The sequence below is a fragment of the Bos indicus genome, chromosome 27, assembly GCF_029378745.1.
Source record: "Bos indicus isolate NIAB-ARS_2022 breed Sahiwal x Tharparkar chromosome 27, NIAB-ARS_B.indTharparkar_mat_pri_1.0, whole genome shotgun sequence".
In the NCBI taxonomy this organism is placed as follows: Eukaryota; Metazoa; Chordata; class Mammalia; order Artiodactyla; family Bovidae; genus Bos; species Bos indicus.
This window is the reverse complement of record NC_091786.1, coordinates 34,322,154-34,338,414: the sequence shown is the minus strand read 5'-3', so window position 1 is coordinate 34,338,414 and position 16,261 is coordinate 34,322,154. Positions and strand designations below refer to the sequence as shown.

The 16,261-nt window shown below is 37.5% G+C and overlaps 1 protein-coding gene and 1 non-coding gene across 6 annotated transcripts in view; both read right to left on the bottom strand.

The window, feature by feature from the left end:
• ADAM32 (ADAM metallopeptidase domain 32) overlaps positions 1–16,261 on the bottom strand; it is a 174,347-nt gene that overhangs the window by 114,493 nt on the left and 43,593 nt on the right. For 4 of the 5 annotated variants that reach the window (XR_011564439.1, XM_070781445.1, XM_070781448.1 and 1 more), the window contains 3 exons: positions 15,139–15,210; positions 3,736–3,807; positions 3,363–3,529 (listed from right to left, as the gene is read on the bottom strand). Coding sequence is in view for 4 of the 5 variants with exons in the window: in XM_070781445.1 (XP_070637546.1) it covers positions 3,363–3,529; positions 3,736–3,807; positions 15,139–15,210 (311 nt within the window). In the remaining variant the exon portion in view is untranslated. The remainder of the gene's footprint in view (positions 1–3,362; positions 3,530–3,735; positions 3,808–15,138; positions 15,211–16,261) is intronic. The other variant, XM_070781446.1, reaches the window with a different exon arrangement.
• TRNAR-ACG (transfer RNA arginine (anticodon ACG)) lies at positions 7,449–7,520 on the bottom strand. Its single transcript has one exon. It is a non-coding gene; the product is annotated as a tRNA-Arg (tRNA).

Below are 16,261 nucleotides of genomic sequence, written 5' to 3'. Positions count from 1 at the left end.
TCCCAGACAAGAATACTGGAGTGGGTTGCCATTTCCTTTTCCAGGGGATCTTCCCAGGGATGGATGGAACCCATGTCCAGGGATAAAACCCATAATCCTGCATTGGCAGGCAGATTCTTTACCACTGAGCCACCAGGGAAGCCCTATAAAAGAACATACGGAACATAATAAAGGTCGTATAAGACAAACCTGCAGCACCTAACATCATACCTCGGAATGAAAAACTGGCAGCATTTCCTCTAAGACTAGGAACACGTCAAGGATGCTCACTATATTCTCACCACTATATTCAACATAGTGTTGGCAGTCCTAGCCATAGCATTCGAACTGGAAAAAGAAGTAAAAGGAATCCAAAGGATGGAAAAGGATGAAGCAAAACTCACTGTTTGCAGATGACATGATACTATGTATAGGAAATCCTAAAGATGCCACAAAAAACTGTTAGAACTCATCAATGAATTCTGTAAAGTTTCAGGATACAAAATTAATATAATTAGTTGTGCTTCTATACACTAATAAATTTTACCAGAAAGAGAAGTGAAGACAATTTCGGGCTTCCTGGTGACTCAGTGGTAAAGAATCTGACTGCCAGTGTAGTAGGTACAGGCTCAATCCCTAGTCCGGGAATCCCACATTCCATGGAGCAACCAAGCCCATATGCCACAACTATTAAGCCTGTGCTCTAGAGCCGAGGAGCTGCAACTACTGAAGCTAGTGTGCCCTAGAGGTCATGACACCACAACGCGGAGCCTGTGCACCACAGCTAGAGAGGAGCCCCTGCTCGCCACAATTAGAGAAAAGTGTACACAGCAATGAAGACCCAGCACAGCCAAAAATAAATAAATAAAATCATTTTTAAAAAGAACAATCATTTTTTTAAAAACTACTTAAACTTCTTTATAAAAACACAATCTTATTTACAATCACATCAAAAAAAATTAAAAGACTCAGGAATAAATCTAACCAACATATAAAAGACCTATATTCAGAAAACTAGTAAAACACTGATGAAAGATACTAAAGAGAACACAAACAGAGGGAAAGACATATGTGTTCACATATTAGGAGAATTATTATGTTAAAATCTCATACAATCTATAGATTCAATGTAATCCTTTATCAAAATATCAACAGCATTTTTCACCAAATTTGAACAAAGAATACTATAATTTTAATGGATCCTCAAATAGGCTAGGCAATTCTGAGGAAAAGAACAAAGCTGGAAATATTTCATTCTTTGATATCAAACTATACTACAAAGCTATATTAATTAAAACAGTGCTGTACTGGTACAAAAAACATACACATAGATCCATGGAACAGAATAGACAGCCCAGAAATAAATCCAAGTTTATTTGGTTGATAATCTATGATAAAAGAAGTATGAACACACAAGGGGTAAAAGATAGCCTCTTCAATAAATTGTGGTGGGAAAACTAGACAGCCACATTCTTGAAACTGGACAATTCTCCATAACATATTCAAAAAAACCTCAAAGGGGATTAAGGAATTAAATTTAAGTCCTAAAACCTTAAAATCCTAGAAGAAAAGATAGGCAGTATAATCTTTGATATCAGTCTTGGCAGTATTTTTTATCATCTGTCTTCCCAGGCAATGGAAATAAAAGTAAAAATTAAACAAATGGGACTACATGAAACCAAACTGTTCTGCACAGTGAAGGAAGATATCAACTAAATGAAAAAGCAACCTAATGAGTGGAAGAATATATTTGCAAATGATATATCTGATAATAGATTAATATCTAAAATATATAAAGAACTCATACAACTCAACACTAAAAAATCATATAAGGCATGCATGCTCAGTCATGTCTGACTCTTTGAGACCCCATGGACTGTAGCTCGCCAGGGTCCTCTGTCCATGGAATTTCCCAAGCAAGAATACTGGAGTGGGTTGCCATTTCCTACTCCAGGGGATCATCACACCCCGGGATCAAACCCATGTCTCCTGTGTCTGATTTTAAAATGAACGGAAGACCTGAAAAGACATTTTTCCAAAGACATATAGATAGCCAAGAAATACATGAAAAGATGCTCAGTATCACTAATTATCAAGGAAGTGCAAATCAAAAGCACAATGAGATATCACTTCACACTTGTGAGAATGACTAGTATCAAAAAGTCTACAAATAACACATTGATATATAGATTTACTTTTATCTCTAAACATTTCAAGAGGTTGTTTGTGGGACTTGACAAATGTTTGCCAAAGGTAATCATTTAATTCATGGCAAAATTGGCTATTTAACTGGAAGAAAATAAAATTTTACTTATTTTTTGTTATATAAATATTAGACTAAAATGCATTGAAAACTCATTTATAAAACACAATAATATTTATTATTTAACAAAAATTTGCAGACTAAACTTTAGGGCTGGAGGAGATCTTCATCAAATAGGAAATCCAGAAGTAAAAATAAGATTAGCAAACTTGGCCCTAAAAACATTAAAGATTTTATGGAGCAAAAAAAAAATTTAAATATCTTAGAAAAATTACAGACATGGAAAAAGTATTTTTGATATACATAAACAATGGATTAGTATCTAAACATTCAATAAACCCTTACAAATTACAATGAACTAGTTAAATAACATGAAAAGGCAATCTCAGAAGGACAGATCCAAATGATTAACAAACATGAAAAGATGCTCAAATCTACTAGTCTTTGGAGAAAGGAAATTAAAAAACATTTCAATTTTATATCCATCAGACTGTCAAAATAATGAAAAGAAAAATAACCCACCAGTAACAGATGTAGGGAAAAGATTAATCTTACATATGCAAAAAGAAATATCACCATGCCAAATTCAAAATATGTACATGCAGATTTATTGAAAGACATGATGATCATAATTGCTAGTAAATTTTATATGGATACAATGATTAAGTATACACTTACAATTGATTGTTAGAAAACTAACATTTAAAATAATGTAGAAAATTCATTAGGATAAAATACTCTACCAAGTACTCTACCAAGCCTTTGATCAAAACTTATTATAATAATATAAACTTCCCAAGGCAAATCCCTTCTTTTTATGTAGTGATTAAGATTACTGACTCTGGAGTTACTAAGTGTAGGTCCAAAACCTAGACATCAAAATCCTGAGTTGGTTTAACCTCTTGAAATGTCAATCTCATCAGTAAATGTTGATAAGCATAGAAATAAATTTTAGTAATCTTCTTTTATTGTCTGATAACCAGAAAGAGAGTATGAGGGCTGAATGAGTGCATAAAAAATAACCAAAGTGTGAACAGTCAAAAATGAACAATTCCCTAAATTAAGCTACAACAATATCACAAATCTTTGATTTCTAAGAAAACTGAAACATTATTCTTACATGAATAGATATGCAATATCATGAGGCCTCAGGGTAAGATAGGAATTTTTCCATTCTAAAAATCTATGCAATAATTCTTCTGCCTCACCAGCTGTAGAGATCTTATTTTTATCAGACCACAGTTCCAAAGATGACAGCACGATAGAAATTTTTAATTGGGCAAACATCTAAAAAGAGAGAGATAAATGCATGAAAAATTAATTTTTATGTATTAAATTACATTTATAATTAAATTAATTCCATCTTTGATAAATTCACACTCAATTTATATGGACAACTTAATTCTTCAAAAGCACCACATCAAGTTAATGTGAATTACAATTTCAAACTTAGTATGAATTTTCCTGACTAGTATGAAAAGGAAAATACTTACCGAATTTACAAGGCCAATAATTTCGATGATTTTATTTGTTACTATCATGCTATCAGAGCCCAGGTAATCAAACTGAAAAACATAATTAATTTAAAATTTTAATATGATTTATTATATAATATGTTTGAGATTTACTCTCCATCTACTCTCTCAGGTTGAAGCTCCTTTGGGGTTAGAACACTTCAAAATAAGACAGCAACAAAAAATGAATATAAACTGAACCACTCACATACTGTAGTATATAAAATCATATAGCCACTCTGGGTGATAGTTTGGCAACTTGTTTCAAAGCGGGTAATAGACCTAGCAATTGCACTCATGGGCATTTATCCTAAAGAAATAAAAACTGATGCTCACAAAAACCCATGCATGTGTGGAAACAACTCATATGTCCTTCAATGGTCAAAGGGTTAAACAAACCAGTACATTCATAACATGCTACTCAGTAAAAATGCTACTTAGTTATAAAAAGAAAAAAAGAGACATTACTGAACTGTTGATATATGGAACATCTTGGGTAAACCTAAAAAAAATTATGCTAAGTATAAACAAATCTCAAAGGATATATACTCCATGGTAACATTTATGCAGTGTTCCTGAAATCACAGAGGGAGAAGTTGATTAGTGATTACCAAAGGTCAAGAAGTAGGGAAGTGGGGAAAGATGGGAATGACTCCAGAGGGATAACATAAGAAAGCTTTCTGATGATAGTGCTCTTGAGTGTCTCCATTCCAAGCGGTGGTAGTTAGGAAAGGCTACATATGTGAAACTACCACACAAAACCACACATATACACACAAATTAGTATAACTACTGAAGTCTGAATTAAGCTCTGAAAAATGCACACTATCCCTTGGATATTCCACAGGACCCTCAAGATAAGCATATTCAAAACTACACTGACCATCCTCCCTCAAAAATATGCTCCCCCTCAGATTCCCACTTCTTCATTATCTATTCTTCTATTATCATTTATGACCTCCCACATTTATTATACTACATGTTCTATGACAGCAAAACTTTTTCTGTTTTGTTCACTACTCTATTCCCAATAAATAAAACAGTAACTGGAGATGTAGGTGACGCTTAATAAAGTTATCCAAAAAATGAATAAATCAAATCAATTTACAAGTTCTTCTAACTGAAGCTCAGTAACTTAAAATTGGCCTTTCCCATCTATTGATTTATAAAAGTTTATCTTGATTACTGCAACAGTCTCTTAAATGCTTTATCTTTCTTCAATCTTTTCACCAGCATTCCTGCCCCTACACTGTTTACAAACATGATTCTAAAATGAAAATATCAACATGTCATTTCTCTGATTAAAATCATTCATTGACTGTACCTTTAGGATAAAATCCAAGTATCATATCAGTTCTTCGTTTCTTTCCCTTTCCCCTGTTCAGCCTTGTGTATTAATCATCCTAAACTTCTTTCAGTTATCTGAACAGAACAGTCTTATGTGCCCTTGCAAAGAAAGGTTTCACAATAGGTCTTCCTTGGCCCTACCCTCCTCCCACTGCCAAACTAACCAAATCAGAACACAACCTCCAATAATCTCCTTTGTCAGGGTTTTTTATTTTTTTCTCAGTTTTTCACTTTTACAGGTTAGTGAAAAGTGAAACTGTTAGTCGCTCAGTCATGTGCGAGTCTTTGTGACCCCAGGGACTGTAGCCCACCAGGCTTCTCTGTCCATGGGATTCTCCAGGAAAGAATACTGGAGCGGGTAGCCATTCTCCTCCAGAGTATCTTTCGAGCCCAGGGATCTAGCCCAGGTCTCCTGTATCTCTTGCACTGCAGGCAGATTCTTTACGATCTGAGCCACGAGGTTCTCACGCTCCAATTCCCCTGCCCTAATCATCCAAAGGCAAGGTACGAAATACCTTTAAACAACCTTGATTCTCCAGAACCCACTGCAACTTTCCAAACTAGCCGATCCTAAACCTGTTTACCTTGCCTTGCTATTTCTTCCTATAGGAACCATAATAAAGGTTCCTGCCATGTTTTCCTATGGCTCCTTCTGTCTCTTGACCTACTCTTGGTGATTCCCCACGTGGCATGATGTGGTACACCCTTTCCTCTTGGGAACTGCGAAACAAAGTGTCTTTCCAATAGTAATCATCTCCCCATCTGTTGGCATCAGCATGCCTAAATAATAATAAAACCTACATTTTCAAACACCTCCTTACATGCTCTTATAGTATCCCGGGTTACAGTTGTGTCTTTATGTCTTTATCCAGTAATGCACTGTTGTTGTTGTTTTTTTTAATTATGACAGTATGATAACACATTTACAGGAGATTTGGGAAATACAGAACAAGGTTACATATAGTTCCACTATGTATTACAATTATTTTTTAAGTAGGTAAATTAAGATTCTTAGTTGGACTTTCAATATCAGATTCTCAAAAATTAATGGAATGAATACACAGAGAAGTAGAAGGATATAGTAAACCTGAAGAGCACTATGAGCCAATTCAATATAATTAAGATTTATACAATTTTCACACAACAGTAGGATAAAAATTCTATTCAAGTTCCCATAGATGATAAACTAGGAGACACTGGAATATATCCAGGGACATAAGTGAAGTGGAAGTCATTCAGTCGTGTCCCACTCTTTGCGATCCCATGGCCTATACAGTCCATGGAATTCTCCAGGCCAGAATACTAGAATGGGTAGCCTTTCCCTTCTCCAGGGTCCAGGGACATAAAACAAGGTATAAAAGTTTCACGGTATAAAGGTGCTGAAATCATACAGAGTCTGTTCTCTTATCACTGTGGAATTATATTAGAAATAAATATCAAAATATATTTGAAAATAACCCACATATTTTCAAGTGCAATGTGGCATTTACCAACAGAGTTCTTTGACTTAGCCACTGAAAACTTCAATAAAGTTAGAAGACTGAAAAAAACAGAGGGTGACTGCAAAGAAGAAAGGATTTCGGTGAGAAATTAATACCAAAATGAGAAATTAATACCCAAGATGCTTTTAAAAATCCCATGTATGTGGTAATTAAAAGCCCACTTTTCAATGATGGATATATCTAAAAAGCCCTAAAGAAGGAAAATCAGAAAATATCTGCAACAGAATAAAAATGAAGAGAATTTACCAGAACTTGTTGCATGCAGCTGAAGCTTCTCAGTGCAATTAAATACAATGTGGAGTCTTGAATAATGTGTGAAAACAAATAATGAACACTAGCATAAAATTTTGTGAAATGTGAACAAAATCTGCACTTCAGTTAGTAATACAGTATCACATGTTAATTTCCTGGATTTTTTTTAACAACATAATATATCTTTAAATTCTCAGAATTGGATTAAAAGTTTCAAGCCTGATTCGAATTTTTTTTAAAAAATCACTAAGATAATAAATTTTCTAGAATTTTAGCAGTAATACTAGATGCCAAAATACATGGAACTATATCAAAGTTTTGACTGAACATAAATTAGAAATCTAGCATTTTATTCATACTGAGTCAAACAAGTGGAATCAAAATGTCATAAATATTTTAGATAGGCAAAATTCATAAATTTTCCAAAATATATATTATACACACTAAGAAAGAAAGGAAAGAAAGGGAAGTCACTCAGTCGTGTCCAACTCTATGCGACCCCATGGACTGTAGCCCACCAGGCACCTCCGTCCATGGGATTTTCCAGGCACGAGTACTGGAGTGGGTTGCCATTGCCTTCTCCAGGGGATCTTCCCCATCCAGGAATCGAACCCGGGTCTCCTGCATCGTAGGCAGACACTTTACCATCTGAGCTACCAGGGAAGTTTATACACACTATTTATACATACACACACACACACACACACACACAAGGCTTGAGAAAGAACAACAACATCAAAAAAGAGACAGAGAAATCAAAACACACAAACTAAATGAAATGAGAAGACCGAATACGAAATAGAAAAAGTAAAACATCATCATATAATCTAGTTGTTTTCAGACATGGCTGCTCATTAGAAACACATCTGGAGCTCTGGAAAACAAAAGCGGTACTTGGCAATTGCATTTGTTTTTTAATTCTAAGAAAATTCTGATATACATTTAATTTTTAAAAAGTGATTACAGGATTTTCTATTAAATGGTAGTTTTAGTGCTACTTAGAGCTTCCCTGGTGGCTCAGAGGTTAAAGCATCTTCCTGTAATGCGGAAGACCAGGGTTTGATCCCTGGGTAGGAAACATTCCCCTGGAGAAGGAAATGGCAACCCACTCCAGTATTCTTGCCTGGAGAATCACATGGACGGAGGAGCCTGGTGGCTATAGTCCACGGGGTCGCAAAGAGTCAGACACGACTGAGCGACTTCACTTTCACTTTAATGATACAGGATTCTATTATTTTCTGTTGACAAACCATGATACAATCTCATTAAAACAAATAATCATTATATAATCAAAAGAGTAAAATATGTTTATCAGTTTCACAATCAATAGGCAAACAAAACATAAAAGATAATTGTAATTTCGAGTCATAATTGAAACATGATGAACCTAAGAGTATAAAATAATTACGTACTAATTGGGGGATTAAGTAGAGTGATATGCTAAGTGGAAGACCACACATGCACATGTTTTCATCCACCCAGTGACTCTATGTCATTTGGTTCAGTTGAATTCAGTTCAGTCGCTCAGTCATGTCTGACTATTTGCTACCCCATGAACCACAGCACGCCAGGCCTCCCTGTCCATCACCAACACCTGGAGTTCACCCAAACCCATATCCATTGAGTCGGTGATGCCACCCAACCATCTCATCCTCTGTCGTCCCCTTCTCCTCCTGCCCTCAACCTTTCCCAGCATCAGGGTCTTTTCAAACAAGTCAGGTCTTCGCATCAGGTGGCCAAAGTATTGGAGTTTCAGCCTCAACATCAGTCCTACCAATGAACACCCAGGACTGATCTTTAGGATGGACTGGTAGGATCTCCTTGCAGTCCAAGGGACTCTCAAGAGTCTTCTCTGACAACACAGTTCAAAAGCATCAGTTCTTCGGTGCTCAGCATTCTTTATAGTCCAACTCTCACATCCATACACAACTACTGAAAAAAACGACAGCCTTGACTAGATGGACTTTTGTTGACAAAGTAATGTCTCTGCTTTTTAATATGCTGTCTAGGTTGGTCATAACTTTGCTTCCAAGAAGTAAGTGTCTTTTAATTTCATGGCTGCAATCACCATCTGCAGTGATTTTGGAGCCCAGAAAAATAAAGTCAGCCACTGTTTCCACTGTTTCCCATCAATTTGCCATGAAGTGATAGGACTGGAGGCCATGATCTTAGTTTTCTGAATCTTCAGCTTTAAACCAACTTTTTCACTCCCCTCTTTCATTTTCATCAAGAGGCTCTTTAGTTCTTCTTCACTTTCTGCCATAAAGGTGGTGTCATCTGCATATCTGAGGTTATTGATATTTCTCCCGGCAATCTTGATTCCAGCTAGTGCTTCCTCCAGCCCAGTGTTTCTCATGATGTACTCTGCATATAAGTTAAATAAGCAGGGTGACAGTCTTGACGTAAGTATTCCTTTTCCTATTTGGAACCAGTCTGTTGTTCCATGTCCAGTTCTAACTTGCTTCCTGACTTGGATACAGGTTTCTCAAGAGGCAGGTCAGGTAGTCTGGTATTCCCATCTCTTTCAGAATTTTCCACGGTTTACTGTGATCCATACAGTCAAAGGCTTTGGCATAGTCAATAAAGCAGAAATGTTTTTCTGGAACTCTCTTATTGTTTCCATTATCCAGCAGATGTTGGCAATTTTATTTCTGGTTGCCAGTATTCTGAACGCCGAAGAATTAATGCTTTTGAACTGTGGTGTTGGAGAAGACTCTTGAGACTCCCTTGGACTGCAAGAAGATTGAACCAGTCCATTCTGAAGGAGATCAGCCCTGGGATTTCTTTGGAAGGAATGATGCTAAAACTGAAACTCCAGTACTTTGGCCACCTCATGCAAAGAGTTGACTCATTGGAAAAGACTCTGATGCTGGGAGGGATTGGGGGCAGAAGGAGAAGGGGACGACAGAGGATGAGATGGCTGGATGGCATCACTGACTCAATGGACGTGAGTCTGAGTGAACTCTGGGAGTTGGTGATGGACAGGGAGGCCTGGCATGCCGACATTCATGGGGTCGCAGAGTCAGACACGACTGAGAGCCTTCACTTTCACTTTCACTTTCCTCTGCCTTTTCTAAAACCAGTTTGAACATCTGGAAGTTCATGGTTCATGTAATGCTGAAGCCTGGCTTGGAGAATTTTGAGTATTACTTTACTATCGTGTGAGATGAGTGCAACTGTGTGGTAGTTTGAGCATTCTTTGGCATTGCCTTTCTTTGGGATTGGAATGAAAACTGACCTTTTCCAGTCCTGTGGCCACTGCTGAGTTTTCCAAATTTGCTGGCCTATTGAGTGCAGCACTTTCACAGCATCATGTTTCAGGATTTGAAATAGCTCAACTGGAATTGCATCACCTCCACTAGCTTTTTTGTAGTGATGCTTTCTAAGGCCCACTTGACTTCACATTCCAGGATGTCTGGCTCTAGGTCAGTGATCACACCATCGTGATTCTCTGGGTCATTAAGATCTTTTTTGTACAGTTCTTCTGTGTATTCTTGACACTTCTTCTTAATATCTTCTGCTTCTGTTAGGTACATACCATTTCTGTCCTTTATCAAGCCCATCTTTACATGAATTGTTCCCTTGCTATCTCTAATTCTCTTGAAGAGATCTCTAGTCTTTCCCATTCTATTGTTTTCCTCTATTTCTTTGCATTGATCGCTGAGGAAGGCTTTCTTATCTCTCCTTGCTGTTCTTTGGAACTCTGCATTCAAATGGGTATATCTTTCCTTTTCTCCTTTGCTTTTCACTTCCCTTTTTCACAGCTATTTGTAAGGCCTCCTCAGACAGCCATTTTGCTTTTTTGCATTTATTTTTCTTGGGGATGGTCTTGATTCCTGTCTCCTGTACAATGTCACGAACCTCTGCCCATAGTTCATCAGGCACTCTGTCAGATCTAGTCCCTTAAATCTATTTCTCACTTCCACTGTACAATCATAAGAGATTTGACTTAGGTCATACCTGAATGGTCTAGTGGTTTTCTCCACTTTCTTCAATTTCAGTCTGAATTTGACAATAAGGAGTTCATGATCTGAGCCACAGTCAGCTCCTGGTCTTGTTTTTGCTGACTGTATAGAGCTTCTCCATCTTTGGCTGCAAAGAATATAATCAGTCTGATTTCAGTGTTGACCATCTGTTGATGTCCATGTGTAGAGTCTTCTCTTGTGTTGTTGGAAGAGGGTGTTTGCTATGACCCACACATGCTCTTGGCAGAACTCTATTAGCCTTTGCTCTGCTTCATTCTGTACTCCAAGGTCAAATTTGCCTGCTGCTCCATGTGACTCTTGACTTCCTACTTTTGAATTCCAGTCCCCTATAATGAAAAGGACATCTTTTCTGGGTGTTAGTTCTAGAAGATCTTGTAGGTCTTTATAAAACCATTCAACTTCAGCTAATTCAGCATTATTGGTTGGGACATAGACTTGGATTCCTGTAATATTGAATGGTTTGCCTTGCAAACGAACAGAGATCATCCTGTCGTTTTTGAGACTGCATCCAAGTACTGCATTTCGGACTCTTTTGTTGACCATGATGGCTACTCCATTTCTTCGAAGGGATTCCTGCCCTCAGTAGTAGATATAATGGTCACCTGAGTTAAATTCACCCATTCCAGTCCGTCTTAGTTCACTGATTCCTAGCATGTCAATGTTCACTCTTGCCATCTCCTGTTTGACCACTTCCAATTTGCCTTGATTCATGGACCTAACGTTCCAGGTTCCTATGCAATATTGCTCTTTACGGCATCATTTGGTTCACTTTTACATTTAACGTAAATTATCAGTATGTATAATCCTATACTGTTTTCTTAATTATTTGAGGTTTATTTTCTGTAGGTCTCTCCTTCTCTTGTGTTTCCTGCCTAGAGAAGTTCCTTTAACATTTGTTGTAACGTTGGTTTCATGGTGAGGAATTCTATTAAACTTTGCTTGTCTGGAAAGCTTTTGATTTCTCCATCAAATCTGAACAAGAGTCTTGCTGGGTAGAGTATTCTTGGTTGTAGGTTTTTTCCTTTTATCACTTCAAATATATTGTGCCACTCCTTGCTTGTAGAAAAAGCCAGATTTCTGTTGAGAAATCAGCTGATAACTTTATGGGAGTTCCCTTGTATGTTATTTGTCCTTTTTCCCTTGTTTCATATTTTATCTTTGTCTTTAATTTTTGTCATTTTGATTACTATGAGTCTCAGTGTGTTCTTCCTTGGGTTTATCTTTTCTGGGACTCTTTGTGCTTCTTGGACTTGGTTGACTATATCCTTTCCCATGTTACGGAAATTTTCAGCTATTATTCTTCAAATATTTAATCAGGTCCTTTCTCTCTTCTCCTTCCAGAACCCCTGTAATGTGACTGCTCATGGGTTTCATGTTGTCCCAAGCATCTCATAGGCTGTCTTCACTTTTTTCATTATTTTTTCTGTATTCTTTTCTGCAGCAGTGATTTCCACCATTCTGTTCTCCAGGTCACTTATCCATTCCTCTGCCTCAGTTATTCTGCTATTGATTCTTCATCTCTAGTATACTGTTATCTCTGTTCATTTGTTCTTTAGTTCTTCTAGGCCTTTGGTAAACATTTTTTGCATCATCATTCTTTTTCCAAGACCCTGGATCATCTTCACTATCACCATTCTGAATCCTTTTTCTGGAAGGTTGCCTATCTCCACTTCATTTACTTGTTTTTCTGGAGTTTTTTCTTGTCCCTTCATCTGAAACATAACGTTCTGCTTTTTCATTCTGAGTAACTTCTGTAATGTGGCTTTTGTTCTAGCCATTGTAGGAGTGTGGTTCTTCTTGCTTTTTCTGTCTTCCTTCTGGTAGATGAGGCCAAGAGCCTTGTGTAAGCTTCCTGATGGGAGGGACTGGCAGTGAGAGAAACTGGGTCTTGTTCTGGTGGGCAGGGCCATGCTCATTAAATCTTTAATCCAATTATTTGCTGATGGGTGGAATTGTGCTCCCTCTCTGTTAGTTGCCTGGCTTGTGGCAACCCAGCCCTGGGGTCTATGAACTCTGTGTGGGGTTAATGGCAACCTCCAAAAGGACTTACGCCAAGAGGAGTTTTCCAGGACTGCTGCCAGTGCCATCATCCGTGCGGAAGCCACTGTTGACCCACACCTCCACAGGAAGACCCTCCAACACTAGCAGGTAGGTCTGATTCAGTCTCCTGTGGGGTCACTGCTCCTTTCCCTTGGGTCTTGGTAAATGGAAGATTTTGTTTGTGCCTTCCAAGAGTTGAGTCTCTGTTTCCCTCAGTCCTGTAGAAATCCTATAATCAAGTCCTGCCGCCTTCAAAGTCAGGTTCTGTGGGGATTCCCAGTCCCTTTGCCAGATCTCCTAGCTGGGAAACCTGACGTGAGGCTCAGAATCATCACAACAGTGAAGAAGGAGAACTTCTTTGGTATTACTGTTCTCCAGATTGTGGGTGGCCTAGCTGGCAGATAATAGGATTTTATTTTATCATGTTTGCACCTCTCCTAGTGCCTCATTGTGGCTTCTTGTCTTTGGACATGGGGTGTCTTTTTTTTGGACATGGGGTTCCAGCATCATCCTGTCAATGGCTGTTCAACACCTCGTTATGATTTAGGTGCTCTTGCAGGAAGAGATGGGTGCATGTTCTTTTATTCCACCATCTTGAACTGGAAAATTTGCACTGTGCTTTTATTGTACCATAGACTGCCTCAATCTGGCACTGAATTCACTAGGCTACAATTATGGATTTAAAATTTGTGAAGAGACTGAAGATATCACTATTCTTCTCTACATGCCCAATATCTGGTAACACAGATGTCATATTTAGCTCAATATTTGTCTTATTAAAGAATATATAAATATTTGTAAAAACATAGAAAAGTGATGCTTAATCAGCATTTTATAACCGGCAAATCTGGCAATTTGGACAAGAAGCTTTTAAAACAACATAATCCTGAAACAAGAATTGATGCTTTTGAATTGTGGTGTCGGAGAAGACTCTTGAGAGTCCCTTGGACTGTGAGGAGATCCAACCAGTCCATCCTAAAGGAGATCAGTCCTGGGTGTTCAGGGAAAGGACTGATGCTGAAGCTGAAACTCCAATACTTTGGCCACCTGATGCAAAGAGCTGACTCACTGTTAAAGACCCTGATGCTAGGAAAGATTGAGGGCAGGAGGAGAAGGGGACAACAGAGGCTGAGATGGCTGGATGGCATCACCAACTCGATGGACATGGGTTTGAGTGGACTCCAGGATTTGGTAATGGACAGGGGGGCCTGGTGTGCTGCGGTTCATGGGGTCGCAAAGAGTTGGACACGACTGAGTGACTGAACTTAACTGAATCCTGAAACAAAATAATTTTCATAAACCAAAATATTCCCTGGAAATTTAGTCATCTTTACCAGAAATATCTCAACTTTCTCCTAATGTTCCTTTTGCTCTTTTCCCTAATACTCATTTAATAAGTATTTTAATATCCTTCCCTAAATCTCTCCTGTCTCAAACTCTCAACTCACTTCCTGACAAGCCCTACAATCCTACAAATAGAATTGGAAATCAATAAAACTCACATTCTCTGTGATTTTCCACAGATATGATGATCAAATATTTCAGAAAAAAATCTAGAGAATATGTTTTATCCCTGTTTTCTGAAATCTTTGAAGTATGGGAGAAACAAAGCAAGATTTTACTGAAAACAAACTGAGTTATCACCTCAAGAGTCTGAAGTTCAGACATCCTCAAATTGTTTTTGGGAATAAGTAATCCAGAGGAGCATTTAGACTACACTTAATCAGCTGCATGAATAAAACCATTAAAAAATCTTGATACTTTAATGTAAGCTGCTGCTGCTCCTAAGTCGCTTCAGTCGCGTCCGACTCTGTGTGACCCCATAGACAGCAGCCCACCAGGCTTACCATAAATGGTTATACCATCATTATTTCTGTGCCAATAAATATCTTATTAGCCAAACATTTTCTAGACTACATGCTGCTCTTCAAGTACCCTAAAACAAGAATTAAAGCTTAAAGAATTTCACTTAAAAATATCACCATTAAAAATTTTGTGGATTGAGAGAGACTCTAAAGTTGTGAACTATCAGAAAAATAATAATAAAACCATTTTGTTATGCAGGTTTGTTACATAAAGATTTCAAATAAAATATTTCTGATAGAACTAGTGCGATTTTGAATATTTGGTTCTTCACTGTTCTCTGGGAGTGACATGGAAGTAAGAAGACTGGAATATTTAAGTTCCTTTCTAGCTAGGGATAATCATACATTCATATCAAATATTCAAGTGCAAAGAAAAAGTAAAACACATACCAAAGCTTTGTCTACCACGATATGCATTTCTAGATAAAGAGGAATTAAATCAGTTGAAACAGTTGATTCTGGCTAGAAAAAAGAACAACAATATTTAAAGACTTGAAAACTTTCACAACTTGTTTATTCTAAACTTTTAGAATATTTACACCTTTATTTAATCATAGTTGAAATATATCCATACATATACGCTTAAATTATAAGACGATGTTTTGATATACTTATGCAATGTGAAATAACTGCCACAATCATGCTAATTAACATATCAACTCTCATATAGTTACCATTTTCTTTTTTCTTGTATGTGTGTGTGTGTGTGGTAAGAGCACATAAGATCAACCCTCTCAGAAAATTTAAATTTTACAATACAATATTGCTTACTACAGTTATGTTACTGTTTATTAAATTTCCAGAACTTACTCATTTGCATACATCAAACTTTATACCATTTAACCAACATTTCCCTGTTTCTGTTGGTCTGCAGCCTCTGACAAATACCACTGCACTGTGTCTATGAGTTTGACTATTGTAGATTCCACATAAAAGTGAGATGTAGTATTTGTCTTTCTGTGTCTGGCTTATTTTACTAACGTAATGTCCTCAGTTCAGTTCAGTCGTTCAGTCTTGTCTGACCCTTTGCTACCCCACGCGTTGCAGCATGCCAGGCTTCCCTGTCCCATGACCAACTCCCGGAGCTTGCTCAAATTCATGTCCATTGCATCAGTGATGCCATCCAACTATCTCACCTTCTGTTGTCCCCTTCTCCTGCCTTCAATCTTTTCCAGCATCAGGGTCTTTTCCAATGAGTCCGCTCTTTGCATCAGGTGGCCAAAGTATTGGAGTTTCAGCTTCAAAACCAGTCCTACCAATGAATGTTCAGGATTGATTGCCTTTTAGGATTGACTGGTTTGATCTCCTTGCTGTCCAAGGGCTCTCAAGAGTCTTCTCCAACACCACGGTTCAAAGCATCTATTCTTCAGCACTCAGCTTTCTTTATGATCCAACTCTCACAACCAAACAAGACTACTGGAAAAACCATAGCTTTGACTAGATGGATTTTGTCGGCAAAGTAATGTCTCTACTTTTTAATATGCTGCCTAGGTTGGTCATAACTTTTCTCCCA